Below are 21775 nucleotides of genomic sequence, written 5' to 3'. Positions count from 1 at the left end.
AAGACGGAGGGGGTTGGTCGGCACCTGGCCGGGAGCAAGGAGCGAGCGGCGCGGGCCACCAGCGCGCGCCCGGCCGCCCCGCCGCCCCTCTCCGCGTCCGCGCCCGCCCGCCCCTCGCGCCGCCGCGGCTCCTTTGTGCCGGCCCCGCGCCCGCCCCCTCGGGCCCGAGGCCCCGCCCCCGCGCCGGCGATTGGCCGCGCGGGCCGCTAGTGGGCGGGGCTCCGTGCGGCCGCGGCGCGGTATATAGTAAAGGTAGAGCGTGCGCCCTGCGCCAATGCGCGGCTCCCGGCGGTCTCTCGCGTGCTGGGCCCGCAGTCCGTTTGTCCGTCCTTCCCTCTGACTTTCTCCTGCCCCGGACGTCTCCGCAGAGGTCACAGGCGCCGGGGGCCCAGCGCGCGGTCCCAGTGGCAGCGGGAGTGGCAGCTGCGGGCTCGAGGAGCCCCCGAAGTCCAAGGGCAGGAGGAGCGCGTGGCGGACCCGAGAGAGCCCGCGGGCGGCCGCGTGCCCACCAATAGGTGCGGGGCTCGGAGCCGCGCGGCCCGCGCAGCCCCTCCCTCCGCCCCCGCCGCCCCCGCCCCCGCCTCCCCTCGCTCCCGCTGCTCCGCGGCGCGGCTGGCACTCGGCGGGTGCAGCCTGCGCAGGTCCAGGCCGGACGCCGAGCGCTGCGGGAGAGGACCCGGGGCGCGCTCCGCAGTCAGCACCCGCAGGCCCGCGGCAGCCGCTGACCCGCCACCATGGCCCGCGGAAAAGCCAAGGAGGAGGGCGGCTGGAAGAAATTCATCTGGAACTCCGAGAAAAAGGAGTTTCTGGGCAGGACCGGTGGCAGCTGGTGTAAGTACGGGGTCGCCGCTCGCTCCCCCCAGCGCCTCGCCTCCGGGGCGCGCACCCCCGGCGCGGGCTCTGCGGACCGCTCGCACCCACGCGCCGGCGAGGGCGCGGGAGGCGCTGGGCGGGCTTCTCCGGGGCGGGCGGCGGGGTCCCGGGCGCCGGCGCGCGCCGGGCGCGGGCGTCTCTGCCGTAGCGTCTCGTCTCGGTAGCTTGCGGTCTGTCGAGCACTGCTCGAGCCCTTTGCTGCTGGGGATGGTCAGGCACCGGGAAACTAGATGTCTTTCCCGATGTTCATGACCCAAGTCCTTTGAAAAAAACCACCCAAAACAAAAAAAACCCCACGATGAGATGTGCGGATGAGGGTAATGGGGCTGAACGCAGGCGAGGTTGCGTGTTATAGCACCTTCTAGTCCAAACATGCACCTCCCCGGCGCGGCGGGGGATCCGTCCACACTGCAGCATTTCAGATGCCCAGAGGGCCCCGCGACCTCCCCTGGAGCCTCCCCGCCCGCCGTGGCCCCTAAGCAAGGCAAGCCTGGTTGGCTTCCATGTCTACACAGATGCAGAATCAGTAGCCGGGTGGATTACGGTGGAGGTTCATCTAAGAAATAAAGGCACAAAGGCAGGAGGTCATCTTATAAGATTTTGAGCAGCGTGTTGCTTGGCTGGATGCGTTTTTTCCCCCCCACTGAAAATTAGATATCTTACTTGTTTTATGCCTTCCTACACCTGGAGGGTGACATGTGTTTTTTTAATAAAGGTCATTTTGAAGGGCAGAGTTTGTAGGCAAATCTGAGTCGTGACTGCAGCAGAGAGGGAGGGAACTCCCCCTCCTGCATCACTGCCCCCTCCTGTAGTATCATCATCACCATCCTCTTGGACACCACCTGCACCTCGGCAGCCACTGAGGGAGCCCTGCAGAGGGGCTGGTGCAGGTTCCTGATTGGGAGAATCCGTGGGCATCAGCACAATGAGTCAGGGAAATAGTGCTTGGCTGACATTTTGAAATGGAAGAAGCTGGAATATGTGATTTTTTGTAAAGAAAAAAATGCAGCCTGTGGTGTGGGTCCCTCTTGATTGAAAAGGGAAGGGTTAATAATGCATCACCCTTCAAGGTTAGTCAAGGTGAAACCTCATTCCAAGGTGTTACTGGGCAGCCTAGGTATCCCTGGGCCTTGTTACCTGTGGGTCTTTACAGCAACGGCTTTAGCATGTATTTTACGTTCTATTGTATTTGGGGAGACTGTTCTTCAGCGTGATGATTGCCGTAGTTCTTCACGCGTGAGGATAGCTCCCTGTATTTTCCTAGCGTGGAAGGGAAAACCTGAAAGTCAGGGTGTGTGTAGCATGAACAGCTCCCTGCCAGGGCCATCTTCTAGCAACTTGGTAACTCCAGTGAGGCTTGGGGGTGGGGGTGCACTGCAGAAGGGGCCCCCTCCTCCCAGTGCACTGAACCTTCCCGCCCGGGTGCCTGACCCAGCCTCGGCCTGGGCTGAGGCAGCATTGACTCCGGGTACATTGCGAAATTTGCCTTCTAGTGTTTTTCCCCCCTCATTAAATATATATTTTTCCTCATTCCAGTTCCACAATAATATTTGCTCTAGAGGGTAAGGCTGTATGCACCTACGTGTTCTTTAAGCTGACGTTTAATGAGGCAGCCTGTGAGAGGGGGCTAGGGGAGGGAGGGAACGAGTTAATGGCTGGGTCTTGGGGCCACACCTGGCAATGTGATGCAGACACCAGACTGGTGTGCCTTTCTCAGCTTTCCTTCCATTTTCCAAGGGGCAGGTGCTGGGCTGAAAATCCAGGTTTTTTGTGCTAACATGTCCGCTCCTTTCTGGCAATGTGAGAAAGGTCAGAGTCTCCGGTAGGCAGGAAGGCGGCGGCAGTCGCTTCCCCGATGGGGAAAATGCCACCTTTCTATCACAGGGCCCAACACGGTGCCCTTGGGACTCGGGCAGGTCACCCATGGCTCAGTTTTGCCTACAGGTAGATTTTCACTGAGATGGGTGCATTAGCTTCGCCTGTCACCTGCTGGAGAAATCGTGGCCCACAAATCACCTGTGCTTCTCACCTTTTTATGTCCCCCTTTTTAAGTTAACTCAGGCGCTGGCGTGCAGACCACCTGTGCTTCAGACCTCTGTTGTGTTGACAGGTATTGGTAGGTTCCATGTTTACCACTGGGCCCAGGTGCCCTGTTTTCCTTCTGCCTGTGACCCCTTGAAGGGTCCTCTTCCCCCCACCCCATTGGAAAGCCTTTATATGACTTGTATTTTTAAAGGAAAAATGCTCCTAAAGCCCTCTGTGCCCCCCGCTGGCTGGTACCATTTGTCCAGCGTTCTTTCTGAGCAGCCGCTGGTGGCCTGCCCAGGCTCCGCCAGACCTGTGTGCCCCCCTCTACCAGGTGGCCACACCTCAGAACCTGGGCGCATTTTGCTAAGTAACATCTCAAAGCAAGAGAGGACAGCTCCTCCCTTGTCTTTGGGGTCAGCGTTGGGCAGACCAGAACGGCTGCATCTTAAGTGTAATCAGTGTGCTTGGCAAGCGACTTGTTTTTCCACGGCCGTGTGCGTGTTTTCGATGGTAGCCTCCGTCATGTACCTTCTCGTGGTGTTAACGTTAGGTATCCGGGGTCCCGGGGATGAGTGTGGAAATGCGCTGGGCATTGGAAGCACCAGTGTGGTTAAGCTAAGAGCACCAGACGAGGTGGGGCCGCAGGAAAGAGGTTACGGCGGTTCTCTCGCTGGCCGCGCTGCACCAGCTCTCGCACCTCTTAGGAGCAGGGGCTGGAAAAATTTTCCAGATCTCTTGACGTCACAGCCTTGCCATTCGCCTGCTGCCTGGATACGGAGCAGCACTTAACCCTTACCCTGCCTGGAGGCGGGGGCCTGGGCGGCTGTCCTTCTAGCCGCAGGCAGCCTTTGCAGTTTCCTTTGCCTCTCTCTTTGCCTTTCCCCTTCTTTTAAAGGGTTATAATTAATCGTTTTGGTGTGCCTTTATGTATGATTTGCTTATTTTAACAGTTCTCAAGTCTGGTTACTAGCTGATAGGAAAGTTGGGCTTTTAAACGGATGGAAGCCTGGCTAATGCCCCCCCCCAGCCACCTCCCACCGTGGACCCAGTCCCTCCCCAGGTCTCTCCCACCACCCGCACCCACTTCTTCTCAATGACACTTTTGTTCTGTAGCCTTTTCCCAAGGACCTCAGCACCTAATGCTTGAGACTGGACATTTCCAGACGTCACCAGAGCCCCTCTGTGCAGTTGTGTTGCCGACGGGTAACCTCCCGGCTCACTTCCTCCCGCTTTGCGATCGCAGCGATCTGTTGGGCTGGCGCAGGGCTGGGGGCCACGCCTGGTACAGCCTGTTACTGTGCAGCTAATCGGGAGGTAATCCTGTAAACCCGTAACTGATAGCTCGGCCAGCCTCTGGGCCCTTGGTTTTTGGTTTTTTGCCTTTTCAGCGATCTGAGCTGAAGTGCAGCTCATCAAGTCAGTCATTATTCCGGGTCCAGTCAGAAGATGAAATAAAAATGCGCCAGCCATTTTACTGCAGCGTTTTCTTTTTTTCTGGTTTGGTGCACCTGAGGGAAGGACTGGGTGCTCGGTGACGGGTAGCAGAGGGCGACCGTGAGGAGCAGCAGCAGCTCCCCGGGGCCCTGGGCGCCCCTGGCAGGCAGCAGAGGCGGGGCTGTAAGACTGAAGCGGGGGATGAGCGAGCACAGCAGCAGCTCTCAGACGGGGCCGGGGTTTCCTGGGTGACCTTCACGAACATTTTAAAAAACTTAGGCAATAAAATTATTTCCTGTAAAGAATCTTAGTTCTAGCTGAACAATCCTCCTGCCCTCCACCACCCCCGACACGCACACTGCAGTGGAGGCCATCCTTCCCCGGATCGGCCCGTGTGGTCACACTGGTCAGCGGTGGCCCGGGGAGCGCTGCAGACCCAGGGCGCAGGGAAGGAGGAAGGGCGCGCACTTGCCTTGGGAAGGTGCGCCTGGCGTTCCGAACATGTGACTGCATCACAGCCTTTGTTCTGTCTGCTCTCCTTGCAGTTAAGATCCTTCTGTTCTACGTGATATTTTACGGCTGCCTGGCTGGCATCTTCATCGGAACCATCCAAGTGATGCTGCTCACAATCAGTGAATTTAAGCCCACCTATCAGGACCGAGTGGCCCCGCCAGGTAAAATGAACCTGCGTAAGTTCAGTCCTTCCCGAGGGAAAATGGGTGTTCCTGTGTCAGGCGAGACGGATTCTTCTGAAAAGTGTCGGTAAGGCAGCAGGACACAAGCCTGCAGAGGGACAGCGGCCGCACTGCAGGCAGAGCCCTGGGCTGCAGACGTGTCGTCTCTCCCCTCTGCCGAGACCATGAAGGGCCCTGTCCTGCGCCTAGCCTGCCGGTCCCCAGCCATGGGACTCGGTGATGGCCTCGGTCCCCTTGTCCCTGACGCCCACGGGGTTGTTAGTGGGCACTCACACACTCTCGAGGGGACTGTGACTCAGAGAAATCCTTTAAAAATCTGCTTTGGTTCCTGTTTTAATGGCCAGGTGATTTCACACAGGGGAGGAGCCAGGACTTCGGGGGGTCCGTTCTCCCATTGACTTGCAGTTTGACCTTGAACAAAAGCACGCTCTTCATTTGTCACTATTCCTGTTCAACAAGCATCTTGCTGCTTTGCACCTCAACTGTCTCCGTTAGCTCTGGAAACATGGGCTCACAAAGGTTCTAGAGGATGCAGGATGCCGCACCAGGGCCCCGCTGTGGTCTGCACAGCTGTGGGTGTCCACACCCATCACAAAGCCCAAGAAGGCCCAGGGCTGTCACCCCTGACACTCAGAGGGCAGGGCAGTGGAGCAGCCACCACTGTGGCTGTACCGTCTGTCTCTCAAAGTCATTGGGAGGACCTGGAGGGAGAGGAAATGTTGCCTAACTTCTGGGGTCTGTCATTATAAATGACCTTGGGGTGGCAATGACGTGTCCCCTCCAGTTTCCCTGGGCAGCTGTTGAATAACAGCTATATTGAGGCGACAGTCCTGAGGCTGTCTTCGGGGCACTGAGCAGCAGCCTCCATCATGTGCGACAGCCTGTCGAGGACTCGCCACGTCCAGCTCCCTGGGTGTGGAAGGGCTCGGGAGAGCATCTGCCGAGTGTGGAGGTGGCGAACGTGCCCCTTTAGCCTCAAGTCAGGTAGTCTCTGCTGTGAGAAAAACCCCAGTGTTTCCAGATACGTTAGGTCTCGCGGATGTTGGAAGTACGTAAAATGACTTAGACCCTCCCCAATAATCAGTTTCCAGCAACTTTCCCCAGAAGAGGTGGGTGTGTGGGAAGGCTGGAGGGGCATTCGGGTGCCCTCTCGGAGAAGCCCAGGAAACGCTGTCCACTGGCCATTGCCACCGTAAAGCGCGGTGTGTCCTCTCGTGTCTTCTGTTAAAATTTTCATAGTAGCATTAGTCGTCATAAACTTGTATATATTTTTATGTCTTTGCCACTTAAAAGCTATTTTTCAATCATGATGCTATCTTATAATAATTCTTATACTTAAAGCCACAGTTGACCAGAAAGTCAAGCATTTTATTTTATTTCCCACATTTAAGAGGTGGTCCTTGACTATATAAACTCTGGGGAGTCCGCCTTTAATAAAATGTAACATTTCCTTCAGTTCTGTGCAGAGAGGGAGCTTTCACTTTCAAAAGATAACCAAGTGCCCGCCTTTCCAGTGGGGACCTTGCAGATGACCTTGCAGGGAAATCCCTGGCCGAGGTGCTCGGTCCTCCCGACACCCTTCCCCCACCCCACCCCCACCTTCCAGCCCCTTCCTAAAAGACACATGCCTAGTGCCTATATTTAGTGTCCTCGCAGCAGTTGGAGTCGCTTGCCCGAAGGAATGCTTATGGCTCATCTCGGAAATATGCGTTCCTGTCCTTTGGTCTGAGTCACAGGCCTCATCCTGCCGCTTCCCCATCCTGTCACCTGGGTTCTGTGTCATTTCTCTGTCTTTGCCTCACCACTTTGCCAGGAGAGTCTAGGCCAAGCCCCCTTTATCCGTGGCCTCCCCATAGGACGTGCACTCATTTGCAAACCACGGTGGCCTTGTGGTCTTGGAGCGGGAGGCGGCCAGGTCAGCAGAGTTCGGCCTGCGGGCAGCGCAGCCTGCCACTGTCCCCGACTGCTCCGAGGGACCCTGAGCGGCCCCTCCTCTTGGCAGGGTTCAGAGCACATTGTAACAGTTTATGTCTTTGATAGGCAAGAGCTGTTCCTTCAGCTGCAGACTGAACAGATGTATAGGAGAAATCCTGGGCCTTTGGGGCTTCAACTTAATGTGTCTAAGCTTCTGTTGTTACAGCCGGTAAAGAGGGAAAGTGGTATCTTTCAGTCAGAGGAACCGAGAGTGCAGCAGACCTGGCAGTGTTTAAGGGCGGCCTGACTTACGGGGCCGTTACTGAAGCTGAGGTTCTAGCACCAGCCGGGCCTGACCGGGGTTGAGCGCCCTGTGCACCGTGGTTAGGTCGCTGCGCTCAGCTGGGCTGGGGCGCGGTGACGCGGCCGTGTAGGGGTCGCGCTGTGTTCCTCTAACCCTGGAGACGCTGACAGGCTGAACACGAGTCTCGGGACTAGGTCGCGGAATGAAAGCGCAGCCCAGGTTCCTCAGCGGTGGCCGCTGTGCCTGTGCACTCCTGCGTGGTGGTGGCCGTTGTGCCAGTGGCACTCTTTACAAAGTCCTGTTGCTGTGGGATATTGAACAGACCTGCCCATTCGGCCTGGGAGGCCCAAGGCTAGAGCCTCAGCTGAGATGTGAGGCTGAGACATGGTAACCATAGTAACCTGCTGCTGTTGTGGGCGGAGGTGGCTGCTGCTGGCAGTTCACTCTGCCTAACCTAAATCCAACGCGCTCCTGAGCTCCTGCGCTTACACCTGAGCGCACAGGAACGTTGACCTGAATAGGAAGATGGGCCTCTGGAGCTAGACACAGTCCCCACCATCCCATGCGCTGCTTCACCTCGCTAAGCCTCAGTTTTCTCATCTGTGAAATGGGAGTGCTATCCTGGGAGGAGTAAATGAGATATGTATATGTAAGGCAAACTAGTGGCATTAAAAGGTAGCTAGTAATAGCCACGTCTGTGTTATACCTCTGGAAACCGAATCTGTCTTTCCAGGCTGTGAGCTGAGGCTGATACAACAGAGGTGCTTTATACACTTGGTTTTCTGTGAAAAGTGTTTGGGAGAAGTTGGATTAGGACACATGTTTAAAAAAATTTTTGATGATATTGTATTTGTTCTGTAATCTCCTTAAAATACCCATGCTGGTAGGGCAGCCCCTGCTAAGCCTTTCTCCCAGGGGGACCCACTTAGGGGAGTCCTCGTGGTGGTCAGCGTCCCCCTCACCCTGCGACTGCCATGGGCTCTGGACAGAGAGGCTGCAGGCACACATCACACACAGCTCGTGCTCCCCAGGCCCTGTCCCTGGTTTGACCCTGGGCTCCTTGCCCCTGTGCCCCCAGCTCACTGAGCAACAGTGGAATGAATGAAGGTCACTGGGCGGGTCCAGGGGACATAGGTCCCAGCTGCCTGGCTTCCTGCTAAGCAGGTATGAACTTGTACCCTCCTCCTTCCTCGCAAGGTTGTGGGCGGCTTTTGTTTTGCTTTGAAGTACAGATGGCTCAGTGCGGGAGGAATTCGTTTTAAAAGGGTTGTGTTTTTGGTATGATGGTAACCAGAGTCGAGGCGCGAGGATGTGGTGGCGAGGCCAGCGGACCACTCGGGCACCCCGAGCAGCCTTGGTTTCACCTCCGCGGTCGGAGGGTCACATCTCATCTTCAGGTCCCTCAGGGCCCAAGGCACTGTAGCTCAAATCCCAGATGAGTGGAATGCTTGGGACACAATGACATCAATCTCAGAATTGCTTATTTTTTTTTTCAAACTACATCACACTCGGATGAGTGTCTTTCACTTAATTTTCAGGGGTGGGGGGAAGGGGAGATTGGAACCATCTGTCTCGTGGTACTTTGGAGGGATTGTTTCTTCAAAGCGCCAAGAAGGTGTTTTTCTTCCGTTTCCGAGGAGATGGCACTGACTGTGGTTTGTGGGCCGACATGAGCACACAGAGCCTCTCCTGTCCACCCCCATGGATCCTCCAAGCTCCAGGCCGGGCTGGGCTAGCACTGGGCAGCAGGCTTTCCAGAAATAAAGTGTTTAGGTTGGCAGACTCCAGAGCTTGTCCCTCAGGGTCCCTGGCCTCACCACCTGCCCCTGTTGCAGTTTCTTCCTTTCTAAAGACAAGGGTACAACTAATAAGTCCGCTCAGGTGCACAGGACGCCTGCTGATTAGCTTTAAAATGTTCTTGGGCCCGCAGAAGAAATGGGTCTTGCTCCGTGTATGCCTTTTAGAATGAGCCGAGCAGAGAGCCCTGATAAATAGACCAGGTGACAGTCCCCGGGGAGGGGTGGTCAAAATGCTAAATCTGTGAGGCTTCATTTATGGCTTTGCCGCTGCTCTCCCGAGGAAAGGCTCTGGTGGGGGTGGTTGTGGAAAGGGCATTGGCCTCAGGGCCTTCGTTTCCAGCTGGTGCAATGCCATGGGGGGGGCAGAGGGGCTGCTTCGTGTCGGGGGGTGCCCTCGTCCTGGTAATCTCCTGACCTCGGCCCATCAGACACAAACGAGATGAAGGGGGGAACAGGGAAGTATTTTCTAGTGGCTTCCAACCAGAAAAGCGTACCTTTTCCCACATACACGCATGGATAGACATCATCAAATATCAGCTCTCGCGTGGTGTCTTATTTCAGGATATCGGTCACTTAGCAAATGTTTTGTTTTGTATCCAGGCAAGACACACACTGTCTGTGCTTGTCCTTCAGCTTGGCCTTGACCAGAAAAGCATGATTAATGTAAAAGCTGGGATTGGCGTCTGTGTTTATATTTTCCCGTTATAAAAGCTGTACTTTTATTGGGAACAAACACATTAGGAGCTATACAAAACATCAGAGATATGCCCCTGTGGAATTACATGTGCTTTTTAAGATAGATCCTCTGGAGGAGATCTCTCTGCTCACCTGAAATTGAATGTACGAACCCAGGAAATATCTGGTGCCGATGAGGGGGCACTGGCCTCCAACCAGCGTGCGTGGCATTTAGCTTAGACGGGAGAAGAGGCCCGTCTACCCAGGGCTGTCGGACATCCAGATGGGGTGTAGAGAAATCCAGCAACTCATCTTTGAAGGACTTCAAAGGGAGCAGATTCTCTTGTGTCAGGCGGGGGGGCTGCCTAGAGGTGGAGCACTGAGTGTCCAAGCCGAGCCTGAGGCAGGAGGTGAGGCCAAGGCTGCCGGTTTCCAGGGAGCACAGAGGTGCCTTTTCCCTGAGCCCCCGTCTTCTGTTAAGTGAACTGATACTGAACTTGCAGAGGCAAAATAAAAACTAAATCCCAAACAAAACCCATAAATACCTTGGTGGTATTTGACCGGAGAGACTGTGTGTATGTACGTGTGTATACATGTGTATGAGTGTGTACATGCATGTGCACACATGTACATGTGTGTGTGCATGCATGAGTCTGTACAGGTGTGTGTAGGTGTATATGTGTACATAGATAAGTGTGTGTGTGTGTATAAAATATATTCCCCATTCTTTTATTGGAAATTTTCAACTTGAAGCGTTCAGAGCAAACCCGATACACATGTTATATGTACTTGGCCACACTGATTTGTGTTTCTTTGCCTCCTGTGCCCTCAGTGGCCATATGGGCACCTTCCTGAGGTTTCTATAGAAAATGAGGCCTATTTGGGGTACAGCTGAACCTCGAACAACATGGTGGCTCAGGGCGCTGACTCCCTGTGCAGTGGAAAATCCACGTCAAACTTGACTCCCCCAAAACTTAACTGCTGATAGCTTCCTGTGGACTGGAATCCTTACCAATAGCATAAACAGTCGATTAACACATTTTGTGTGTTATGTGTGTTATATACTATAGTCTTACACGGCAGTAGCTAGAGAAAAGATGTTATGAAGAGTCGTAAGGAAGCCCGGCCGGTGCGGCTCAGCGGTTGAGCATCGCCCTAGGATCCAGGAGATCGCGGTTCGATTCTATTGCGTGGCAGGCACCACTTCTGTGCTTTGGGTTTCATGTGAGTAACTTACAAGGTTAAAGTGGCTGCTCATTTAAATACTTGAAGCTCACAAGTAGATTGAGAAATTATAAATTGGCTACATTTTATCAACCCACTTGGGAACAAAATGTTTCTTAATGAAGAGCCTCTTTGGTCCTTCCTTTCCCTTCCTCGCCGGTTACCCTCCGGTTATGAACACCCACTAAAGCCAGAGATTGTTTTCCTTGTTTCTCAAGAGTTGGGGACCAAAGAAAGGCAGGTGGGACCCTAAAAAGCAAGTGTGAAGCCAAAGGTTTCCAAGTCCTATGTAAAGTTGACGTAGGCATTAAAACCCAAGTGTTAATATTTCCGTGTCCTAATTGTTACTTCAGTCATATCCGCGAAGCCCGAGGAGGTCGGCGCGGCTCATGTCAGCTCCAGTTTGGGGGACGGAGGGGCCGCAGGTCAGCTGTGTCCTGCACTAGGATTTGGAACCACGAGCAGTGATGGGGTGTCCCGCCGTCCGTGGCCTCTGGGGGTGGCCACTGCCGACAGCGCCGTCCGTGTCTGCAGCTGACTAACAGCTGGCGGCGTGGGCACTGCAGAGAGGAGCTGAGGCACCCAGCCTGGTGTGGAAACGCAGGGCCGGTGGCAGGCGGGGCTCCCGCAGCCCTGGGCCCGTGGGCTCAGGACGTGAACGAGCCCCCCGCCCCATCCCTCCCTTCCTCTTCCCTCAGTCTGATAACGTCAAGTGAGTGGCTGAAAGGACTTAGACGTGGAGCCAGGGGTCCTTCTCGTCCGCTTGTAAGTGTTCAGTTGCTTTAGAGAAGTTATTTTTTTTTTAATTCTCACCTCACCCAGGGATATTTTTTCCTTTGCTTTGCAGAGAGAGGAAGGGGGAGAGGGTGGGAGGGGAGACAGGAGAGAGAAACATTAGTGTGAGAGGCACCTCGACTGGCTGCCTCCTGCACCCCCCCGACTGGGGCGGAGTCTGCAACCGGAGGTGCTGTTGGCCGGAATTGGACCTGGGACCCTTCAGTCCAAGGGCCGATGCTCTAACCACTGACCCAAACTGGCCAAGGCTGGAGAAGTTACTTTTGAGAAGAGGAATTCGTGTCAGAATGGTTTGGAGAAGACCTTGTCCAGGGAGCCTCCTACTTAAGGTTGTGCACACTGGGCCGGGCCAGGCCAGGCCAGGCCAGGCCGGGCCGGTCGCTGGTAGCTTCCAGGAGAGATCTCCAGCCTACAGGCTGGGGACTGGGGACGCGACGGGAGGCAGAGAGTGGGGCAGCGAGGCCTTCCAGGGCCTGGAGGAGGCGCGGAGCCCGCCAGGGGCAGGGCCCGGTGTTTCAGCCGGTGTGCGCTCCACGCGAGGGCTCAGGAGAGCCCATTGCAGGACCTAAACCCAAACCGTTCATGCTGCTTTCCTGGAAACGTTCATGTCAGAAGTTGGCTTTCCTTAGAGGATGGTCACTGAGGATATGCTAGTAACACAGGGACCCCTCAGAGAAGGCCGAGGGCCGCTTTAGCCACCAAAGAGAGGGCGTGGCTGAGCCTCCTGGGTGGTCTCAGCCCTGGCTCGCCTTAGACAAGGCTCTGTCCGGGAAGGACGGGCGGAAACTCCGGTCTGACCCAGCCGAGCAGGTCACAGGATTCCAGGACCCGGTGCTTGACTGTCCGTGTCACCTGCAGTCCCGGTTCCACCAGTTTCTAGTGCTTCTCTGTACAGAGCAAAGTCAAGATTCTTCAAGAATCTTCCATCTGCGTTTCTCTCACGTGGCGTGCAGGCTGCCTGGGCGTGGGCGTGGGCGTGGGCGGGAGCTGTGCTTCCTGAGGGATTTGGGCTCCAGTGAGAATTGCTGTGCCTCCGTTGCTTGGTTTTCATTATTGCTTCTTTGCCCCGTCCAGAGAGACATGAGGCCGGTGGTCTTTCTGGGCCATTGCTACCATTTTGCATGCTGTGATATCCACGGTTTGCACGAGTCCGATCTTAGGTGCTTGCTGGCCAGCTTTACTCTCAACACCCCCTTCTGGGGTCACTTTGTTCTTTTTAACTTGTTGGGCGAGACTCCCCAAGTCTCACCAGGCTCGTTGGCATTCTGTTAGCATTTTGTTCTTTGCTGTGTTCCCGCTCCGCTGATGGATGGTGGACTGCGTGATTGTTGCCCATCGCACTGGTGTCCCTGTGGTCAGCCGGCCAGTCTGCCCACGTCCCGGTGCCTGGGTCGGGAGACCGCTCCTGTTTCTGGCAGCTGCTCTCCTCTCCACCCTCTCCGTCTGCCCCCCTCCTGCCTTCGCTTTCCCAAGCTGGGAGACTGCGACCCTGCGCCCGCCGATCGCTTTGCCCATTTCTGTCCCCACGCCTGCCACACTGAATACCTAGAATAGGTTTCACGAACCTCCTGCCTGGCAGCCAAAGGCGCGTGCCTCTGAGTTCTTCGGCGCCCGCCTCTGAGTTCTTCGGCGCCCAGCGCTGGCTCTCCCCAGGATCCCTGGGAGTGTCCCTCGGCTCCATTCTCTCCCAACTCAGGGACTGTTCTAGGAGGACCCCCATCCTGGGTTCTTCGGCACCCCCAGCTCGCAGGGCCTGCAGGTCACCTTGACTTAAGTGTCTTGTTACGCTCGGAGCAGTTAGGACCTCCCCTGGCGGGCCTTCCCGGAGCAGGGTGGGGCCTGGTTACCTCAGGGCCCAGCCTGAGGCTCCAGTGGGAGTCCCTCCTCACCTGAGCTTAGTTTACTTTTTTATTTTAGTAGGTAGCAGTCATTTTTATCATAGTGCCTCTGAGGTACAAATGATCTCCGTGCAGTTTTCCTAATTTTAGGATTGTTCAATGGACATTTAAATTCCTTTCAACCTACAATTTTCTGTGGCTTGGGAGCATTTTAAAAAAACGTTTTTTAATTTTATTTATTGATCTGAGAGAGAGAGAAACGTTTTGCCGTTCCACTTACTGATGTATTCATTGGTTGCTGGTTTTATGTGCCCTGACCAGAGAGTGAACCTTGGCGTATTGGGACGACACTCTAAGCAACTGAGCTACCCAGCCGGGGCCTAAAAAATGTTTTAATTGTAGTAACCTTTGTTTATTTTTAACTGAAGATTTGTTTTTTATGAGCGAGTTCTGCTGACTTCCCCTTCGACTCCCTCCATCACCGCTGACGGCTGTGTCCCTGGATTCCTCAGGTCCCCACCCTGCTTTTGAAATGATAGTTAGTGCCACTCCTGAAGCCCTTTGTCTCGGCCACCCACGGTCCGCCCCACTCCCTCCCAGGCCTCTGGGCTGCTGCTCAGCGGTTGCTGTACCCCGGGGGCCACTTCCACTGTAGTTGCGTCATTGTCTTCCTGTCTGCGCGGTGACCTGAGGCAGGTGACGGGGCTCCGCCTGTGCCCAGCACAGGGCGGGAGTGTGGGCTGGGGGTTGGAGCAGGGCTGCCGGGTTAGCAAATAGAAGCACAGGAGGCGCAGTTGCATTTGAGCTAAGGACAAGTCACAGGTGATTTTTCATGTGGGTGTGTTCCGTGTGATACTCATGGCGCATGTCCCCTGTAATACATGCCCCGTGTAACATGTAGGCCATTCTTACATAACGTTACTCGTGGTTTATCTGGACTTCAGGTGGGACCAGGCGTCTTGCATTGCACCTGGCATCCCGATAGAATTCCGCTGTGCCGGCCGCCCGCTGCCCCCGCTCGGGCCGTGTGCTGCGGTGCACACGTCTTAGGAAGTCTTGTGATGGTGGAGTCTTCTGGAAATCAAAGAACCTGGAATCCTGGGTCAAGGGGGGAAGCCCAGGGTGCACACCCTATGAATGTTCCCTTGGCTGGCACTGAACTTCCTCAGAGTAACCATTTACTTTTGGAATGGAAGCAGGTCCTCACATACATCCCTGAATCCTCCAGTTTAGGTTAGAAGAGCCAAGAGATATCTCTGTTGCGTAGTCGTGAGTCCTGTCGCCGTGGAGTGGCCTAATTCGCTGTGCGCTCAGGGCTGGCCTGCCGTTGGCCGGGCACCTGCAGACTGCGAGCTGGCCCTGCGGGGGTGGCGTGTGCGCACGAGGGACCGCCGGGCAGGTGACAGGCTCTGGATGACAGCGTACTTGAGCTGGAGTTCTGGTCCCACCGCTTCCTCCGTGACCTTGGGCCAGATGCTTAACCTCTCTGTGCAAGAAGTGTTTCATAACCTGGAGATAACGCCGTCGTGAAATGTTGCTGGGAGTGTGAAATGATACATGATATTAGGACACAGTCCTAGGTACTTTGTTCTGAATGCCAGAGAAGTGACTTCACAGGAGTCGAGAATTTCACTCGATCTTTTTAGCCGATGGGGTGAGCAGAGTGTTCTGTACGTGGAGAGTCTGCGCTGGGATCCCCCCGGTCGACTTCCTTCCCACTAATGCTTTTCCGGTTTTCTGCCTCTGCCTGGTCCAGGACTGACGCAGGTTCCTCAGATCCAAAAGACCGAAATCTCCTTCCGCATGGGCGAGGCCAAGAGCTACGAGGCGTACGTGCGGAGCATGGTTCGCTTCCTGGAGAAGTACAAGGATTCTGCCCAGAAGGACGACATGATTTTTGAAGACTGTGGCAGTAAGTAGACTCACTTTGGATTCTGCGGTGGGTTAATGCATATTTCCCGTTTCTGTTTGTTATTTAATCACTGAACAGTACTCCTGAAATAATTAAAAGATTGAACTCTGGCCATATTGAGAGGACTTTTTTTTTACCCTCACCTGAGGATACATTTCATTTTTTTTAGAGAGAGACAGAGGCAGAGAAACAGGGGCAGACATTGATGTGAGAAATGTTGATCGGTTGCCTCCCTTGCACCCCAACCGGGATTGAACCCCCAACCTTGGAATCCAGCCCATGACCTTCTGGTGTACGGGACAGCGCTCCAACCAACGGAGCCACCTGGCCAGGGCCTTTTTTTTTTTTTTTTTGAAGGCAGGGAGACGTTTTATGGTTCAGGGTTGGAGGCAATGGAAGAAACAATATAGCTGTAGCCTCAAGTGTTATAATTACTACATCTGAAAGATGTCTTTAAAAACCCAGACACATCTGCTTCTTACTACTTGGACCCAAAGACCACAAGTCCGGTCCTGGTTCTCTGGCACTGGTGCTTTTGAGGACGGTTGCTTGTGTTTCCAGATTCCTGCCTCCCGCGAGCTCTCCCCCCGGGGAGGCACCGAGCCTTCTCGCCGCCGTGGCCCCTGGCGGGACTGTCTGCAACCACGTGGAGCTTCCCACCAGCCCTCTGGGGTGCTAGGTGGCATCAGTCCTTCAGATTTTATTTCAGCATTGACCAGTCCCAGGTCATTACATGGCCGATTGTCCCTTCATCCTAATTTGAGGTGCAATGCCATTGTAAGTCATTTCGAAAAGATTTACTGGTTTAAAAGGAACGTTTCACTAAGTTTTTCTCGTTAGAATTTAAAGGAAGTTTCTTTTCATCTCTCTCTGCAGCAATTAAAGGCCCAGTGGGTTGGGCTGAGGCACTTGACCACTGGAAGGGGAAATTTGTGAACTTGAAAATATACATAAAGTATATTTGCATCAATATTCTACAGGATTCTTTGATTCTTTCTCCAAGTTTGGTATGAGGATTAATTAAAATGCTACAACAGAACTTCTCAGTTAACAAGCATAAGAACTCAGAGCTTTCAAAGACAAAAACTCGAATCCGAAAGAAAATTGTTTAAAACCCTTGCATGGTGGTTGACAAGGAAAACAAACAGTTCTTTCCCTCTTTACTGTTTAACCTGCTAATTAGAGGCACAGCCCCAGGAAATTCTGACCAAAAACTTCCAGTCGTGGAAACGATCGGCCTTCCTTCCAATCTGCCTCCTAAGGGCGAGGCTGTGGGGAGCGGCGTCCGTTTCCCCGCAGCCCCCGGCAGCAGAGCCTCCGTTATTTAAGGAGGAGACGGCCTGCCAGGGCCCAGCTGTCGTGGGCTAATTACCAAGCACGCTGACGCTCTGGCGTGGGGCTCTGCGCCGGCGGTTGCTTTCGGTAAAAGACCTTTGCACGTTGGGGAGGAGATGAGATGCTTTCCTCGAACCCTTGCTGAGTTCCAGCCGCCCTGAGGCGGAGCAGCCCTGCCTCCGTGCCGGTCGCCGCGTGGGGAGTTGCGGGAGCAGCGTGAACACGGTGCTTGCGTTTTCACTTGCAGGTGTGCCCAGCGAATACAAAGACCGAGGAGGCTACGACAGTGACCCAGGCGAGCGGAAGGTCTGCAGGTTCAAGCTCGAGTGGCTGGGAAACTGCTCTGGGATAAACGATGAATCATTTGGCTACAAAGAGGGCAAGCCCTGCATCATCATAAAGCTCAACAGGGTCCTGGGCTTCAAACCTAAGGCAAGTCGCTTCTCCGCCCTGGAGCTCAGACCGGCACCCACGTTGGGCGTGGGGCACTTGCCCGGCGTGAGCCGAGGGCGTGAGGGAGTTTCAGGCACCCCGGCGAGGCCCTCTGCAGCCGTCAGTGGAGGAACATCATAACCTCTGCGCCCCCCTTGACTTCTCATAGCTTCTCGTTAATCTCATTTCCTCCGATACTTGGACTCAGTATCCAGAGAACAGTTTTTAGGATGTGAACTCTTTAAAAGTAAAAATAGAAAAGTTTTTTTTTTTAAAGAAACATTTTTATTGATTTCAGAGGAAGGGAGAGGGAGAGAGAGAAACATCAGTGATGAGAGAATCATTGATCGGCTGCCTCCTGTACGCCCGCCGCCAGGGATCGAACCCGCAACCATGTGCCCTGACTGGGAATTGAACTAAGATCTCTTGGATCCTAGGTTGATGCTCAACTGCTGAGCCACACTGGCCAGGCAAGATATTTTTAAATTTAAATGCTACCTGCACATAGAGTCGTACTCTGGTTTTGGTATTCTTGGTACCAGAGTATTTTTAAGTAATTAATTGGTAGTCTGAAAAAAAATTTTTTTTTTCCTGAATTAAGATTTCCTTGCAAAATACAATCTAAGGGTGGGTGGGCATCACGGCACCTTAGGGTGGGTGGGCGTTCCTGGAGAGGCCCCTGAAGGAGGGGGACTGCTGGCGCCCACCATGCGCTAAGATAATAGTGAGTCTTTAAAAGAAGGGAAACTTGGTGGGGTCTCTGCTTTTATAAAACCAGTTCTCTCTCCTCGCCGTGAGGTCCTGAGCAGGTAACACTGCCCTTTCTTTCCCCTGCTGGTCTCCAGCAGGTTCCCCGTCGCCCATGTGGGCACTGCCGTTGGCGCAGTTTTTGTTCCAAGAGGCATCGACTGCAGTATAACTGAGTTACGTGAACAAAACTCACTTCGCTTCTGGAATCTGGCTCTTTGTTCAATTTTGCCTTCGTATATGTATATTTTTAATCTTTATTCATTTCAGAGAGAGGGAGAGAGAGAAACATCAGTGATGAGAGAGTCATGGATCGGCTGCCTCCTGCGCACCCTCTGCTGGGATCGAGCCCCCAACCCGCGCACGTGCCCTGACCGGGAATCGAACCGCGATCTTCTGGATCCTAGGTCGATGCTCAGCCATGAGCCACGCCTGGCCGGGCGCCTTCATATTTTTAAAGATGCGCGGGTTGCTGGCAGAAACTTCCATGAGTCCAATCTAGATTATTTTCTGATGTTCCCAAAGAGAGAATAGGACCAGAAACATCAGTTCTGTGCTGACTCAGAGAACTGTCCATCCTGACTGGGTTAGACTGTGTATGTGACGTTTCCTGCCGGGACGCACATGCGATGCTGTGAGTGGCATGTGGCCGTCTCCCTTCATAGCCCTTCCTCTGAGCTGGGTTTGAGCCAGGGGTGCAGGAAGGAAGGGGGTGGCTGTCATTTTCCATCTGCTCTGGGTCCCTTTGACGGTGGGCCCCTCCTGGAGACCCGTCATTCAGGGCAGCACCCCTTTGTCTGTTTGCAGATGGACTTCCCGAGTGGCAGTGCCCCCACTGGAGGTGGAGGGGAGGGGCCCGCATTCTTTAGTCATGGCTTGGGAGGAAAGCCCAGGTTTATAGAAACAGAAATGTCAACCAACTGTCCCGTCTAATTACTTGTCTTAGCGGACGAGGAATGCTGTTTCTGGGGCCTCGCTTTCCCCGTCCTTGAGTGGGGCCCCTAACAGCTCCCGGCGGAAGCTCCACTGAGTGCTGGGCTGCTCCGCGGCCTGACTGTGGTGCACGCACAACTCGCACCTTTCACTGCCTCGGAATCACGCGGCCTTCCCGCGCTCGCTCGGGCGCGTTCATTCTGCCCCTGCGAGTGTTGCTGTCTCAGGTGACCTTTCGGGACCCACGTGTGCTTGTTTAGGGTACAAACTCGTTTTACTTTTCAGAAGTTTTTAGGTTATTTACAAACTTACCAATGCGGGTTTTATTTTTAGCCTCCCAAGAATGAGACCTTGGAGGGTCTTCCGATGCTGAAGTACAGCCCCAATGTCCTGCCCGTCCAGTGCACCGGCAAGGTACGGGGAGGGCCGGGCTTCCTGCGGGGTGGGGGCAGGGCGAGGGAGACGGGGGGGGGGCTGTTTGAAGTTAGAGGTGAAATTTTAATATGGGAAACAAGAAAAAGAAGAGAAAGGAGTAACAGGAATGAAACTGTGTCGGGTTCGCCACTGCACCAGAGGCGGAAATGTCTGGATTTAATCGGGTGGAATATCGTTTCTAGAACAGATGAACTAGCCACACAAGTATTTCTCTGGCCCCATCAGAGGGTGTGTAAAAAGTCTGAGGCCAACGTTTTTTTTTAAACTGGTAATTTCACGTAAGTTGGTTTTTCTTTAAAAATATGAAAAGATTAAGGGTATCAGCACATGCTCTCTTATACCTAAAGGCAGACAGCTGGTGGCTTGTTTAGAGCAAGGGCAGGATCGAGGGAATGCGTCCCCACAGGCTGTGCGGCCACAGGGAAGGAACTGGACGCACGTTAGGAGGTGATGTCCCTGGAGGCGCCGCCCAGTGCCTGCCGTGTAGCCCTGCGTCTGGGGGCTTGTGTTGGAGAACCTGGGCCTTTGTCTGTTTCCATTTGCAGGGTGAGAATAGCCTCCTATCACCCTGTCTCAAGGCTGCTTTTAAAGACCGAGCACCTGTGGTTTCCTCTGTGTCAGACCCTGTCCCAGTGACCTGCAGGGTCAGGTCACCCGCTTCCGGGGCCAGTGGAGCTGGGCAGGTCAGGGAGGCCGTGTCCCTGCAGCGGCGGTCAGCACGCCGCTCGGTGGGACCGAGTCTGGTCTGTGGGCCTAACGTCTCCTTTGCTCTCGGTTTCCAGCGCGACGAAGACAAAGATAAAGTGGGGAGCGTGGAGTACTTCGGCCTGGGCCGCCAGCCCGGCTTCCCGCTGCAGTACTACCCCTACTACGGCCGGCTCCTGCAGCCCAAGTACCTGCAGCCCCTGCTGGCCGTGCAGTTCACCAACCTCACGCTGGACACGGAGGTCCGCGTGGAGTGCAAGGCCTACGGGGAAAACATCGGCTACAGCGAGAAGGACCGCTTCCAGGGGCGCTTCGACTTGAAGATCGAGGTTAAGAGCTGATCACAAGCACAATCTTTCCCACTAGCCATTTAAAAGTTAAAGATACAAAAACCTACTAGTCTTGAACAAACTGTCATACGTATGGGACCTACACTTAATCTCTGCTTCACACTAGCTTTCCGCATTTAATAGGTTAGAATGTAAATTTAACGTGTAGCAATAGCAACAAAATATTTATTCTACTGTAAATGACAAAAGAAAAATACAAATTGAGCCTTGGGACGTGCCCATTTTTACTGTAAATTATGATTCCATACCTGAGTTCTAGTGAGCAGTGTTGCTGGCCCCTGAGTATTGCTGCGTATTTTATTTTATTTAGTGTACAGCCCTATAGGTGCACACTCTGGTCATTTTCAAGCCATGTTTTATCGTATCTGTTTTCTACTTTATGTGAGCAAGGTTTGCTGTCCAAGGTGTAAATATGCAATGGGAATAAAACTGGCATGGTACTTTTTTGGGGGAGGGGGGGTTTGGCTCTTTCAAAGATAATGACCCATCAGCAAGCATTTTTAACACACTCCATAGTCTTTCCTGTGGTGTTAGGTCTTTATTTTTTTTCCTGGGGCTGGGGTGGGCTGTCATGGGGGAACTGCCCTTTGAATTTTAAGTGGCAATACAGAGGAACAGGTGAGGGGTTGTGTTGTGCTTGTATTGAATGCTGTCCTGCCCCCTCGCCTTGTCCCCCAAGCGTTCTGACGTCGGAGGGGAGCTGGCCCGCCGTCACTGGCCAGGGATCAGCCCAGGTGGTTTGGTTTGCGCAGTTTCCTTTCCTTTCTCTGGAGGCATCACGTGCTGGTGCTGTGTCTTCATGAATGTTTTAACCATTTTCATGGTGGAAGAATTTTATATTTATGCAGTTGTACAATTTATTTTTTTTTTCTGCAAGAAAAAGTGTAATGTATGAAATAAACCAAAGTCACTTGTCTGAAAAATAAACCTTTATTTTGGACTTTATAAGAAGCAACGCAGTACCCCCTAGACTGGTGTCAGTGTTGTCTACAGTGCAGCTCCATGTCTCACGTGTGTACTAACCGCCCGGACGACAGTGCTCGTGTTGATCTTGTACTCGGTCAGGTTCAAACAGTGGACAATAAAAGAATGAACATGTTCCTCGCGTGCCTGGTTCGCTCTCGTCTGAACACTCGTCACTCGGCGGCGGCTTTGTTTCCTACCTGCTAATTATCCAAGATCTTGAAGAAATACTGGACCTGAAAGACAAACATGATTTTGCTGTAGTTCACATGGAAGGCCGGCCTTGTCCACCTACAGAGGCCGAGGGCTGGCCAGGGCTCCGGACACCAAGTGCCCCTTCCCAGGACATACACGGGTGGGCGGGAGGCCCAGGCCAGTTGCTGA

The 21775-nt window shown here is 54.0% G+C and overlaps 2 protein-coding genes across 4 annotated transcripts in view; one reads left to right on the top strand and one right to left on the bottom strand.

Moving 5' to 3' along the window:
• Nucleotides 1-225: 225 nt before the first annotated feature.
• Nucleotides 226-21529, top strand: ATP1B1 (ATPase Na+/K+ transporting subunit beta 1). Its single transcript, XM_081122066.1, has 6 exons — nt 226-831; nt 4881-5009; nt 15336-15491; nt 17074-17258; nt 19272-19352; nt 20156-21529. Exons 1-6 carry the CDS (start codon nt 735-737, stop codon nt 20417-20419), a joined length of 912 nt encoding a protein of 303 aa, XP_080978192.1. The 5' UTR covers nt 226-734; the 3' UTR covers nt 20420-21529.
• The window catches only part of NME7 (NME/NM23 family member 7), a 104236-nt gene continuing 103801 nt past the window's right edge, over nt 21341-21775 (bottom strand). The window contains exon 12 of one of the 3 annotated variants that reach the window (XM_081122064.1): nt 21341-21627. In XM_081122064.1, the coding sequence (XP_080978190.1) occupies nt 21595-21627 (33 nt within the window). In that variant the 3' untranslated portion in view covers nt 21341-21594. The remainder of the gene's footprint in view (nt 21628-21775) is intronic. The other 2 variants (XM_081122063.1, XM_081122065.1) reach the window with 2 other exon arrangements.

Source organism: Miniopterus schreibersii (assembly GCF_964146895.1).
Source record: "Miniopterus schreibersii genome assembly, chromosome: 19".
NCBI classification, from domain to species: Eukaryota; Metazoa; Chordata; class Mammalia; order Chiroptera; family Miniopteridae; genus Miniopterus; species Miniopterus schreibersii.
The sequence above is the reverse complement of the archived record's forward strand: the minus strand, read 5'-3'. Positions and strand labels throughout refer to the sequence as shown.

Excerpts from the sequence above, each read along its gene's own strand:
- ATP1B1 (XM_081122066.1), top strand. The coding sequence starts at position 735 with ATGGCCCGCGGAAAAGCCAAGGAGGAGGGCGGCTGGAAGAAATTCATC. Across the intron at positions 832-4,880 it reads CAGGACCGGTGGCAGCTGGT|TTAAGATCCTTCTGTTCTAC; the intron begins GTAAGTACGGGG and ends CTCTCCTTGCAG. Across the intron at positions 15,492-17,073 it reads GATTTTTGAAGACTGTGGCA|GTGTGCCCAGCGAATACAAA; the intron begins GTAAGTAGACTC and ends TTTCACTTGCAG.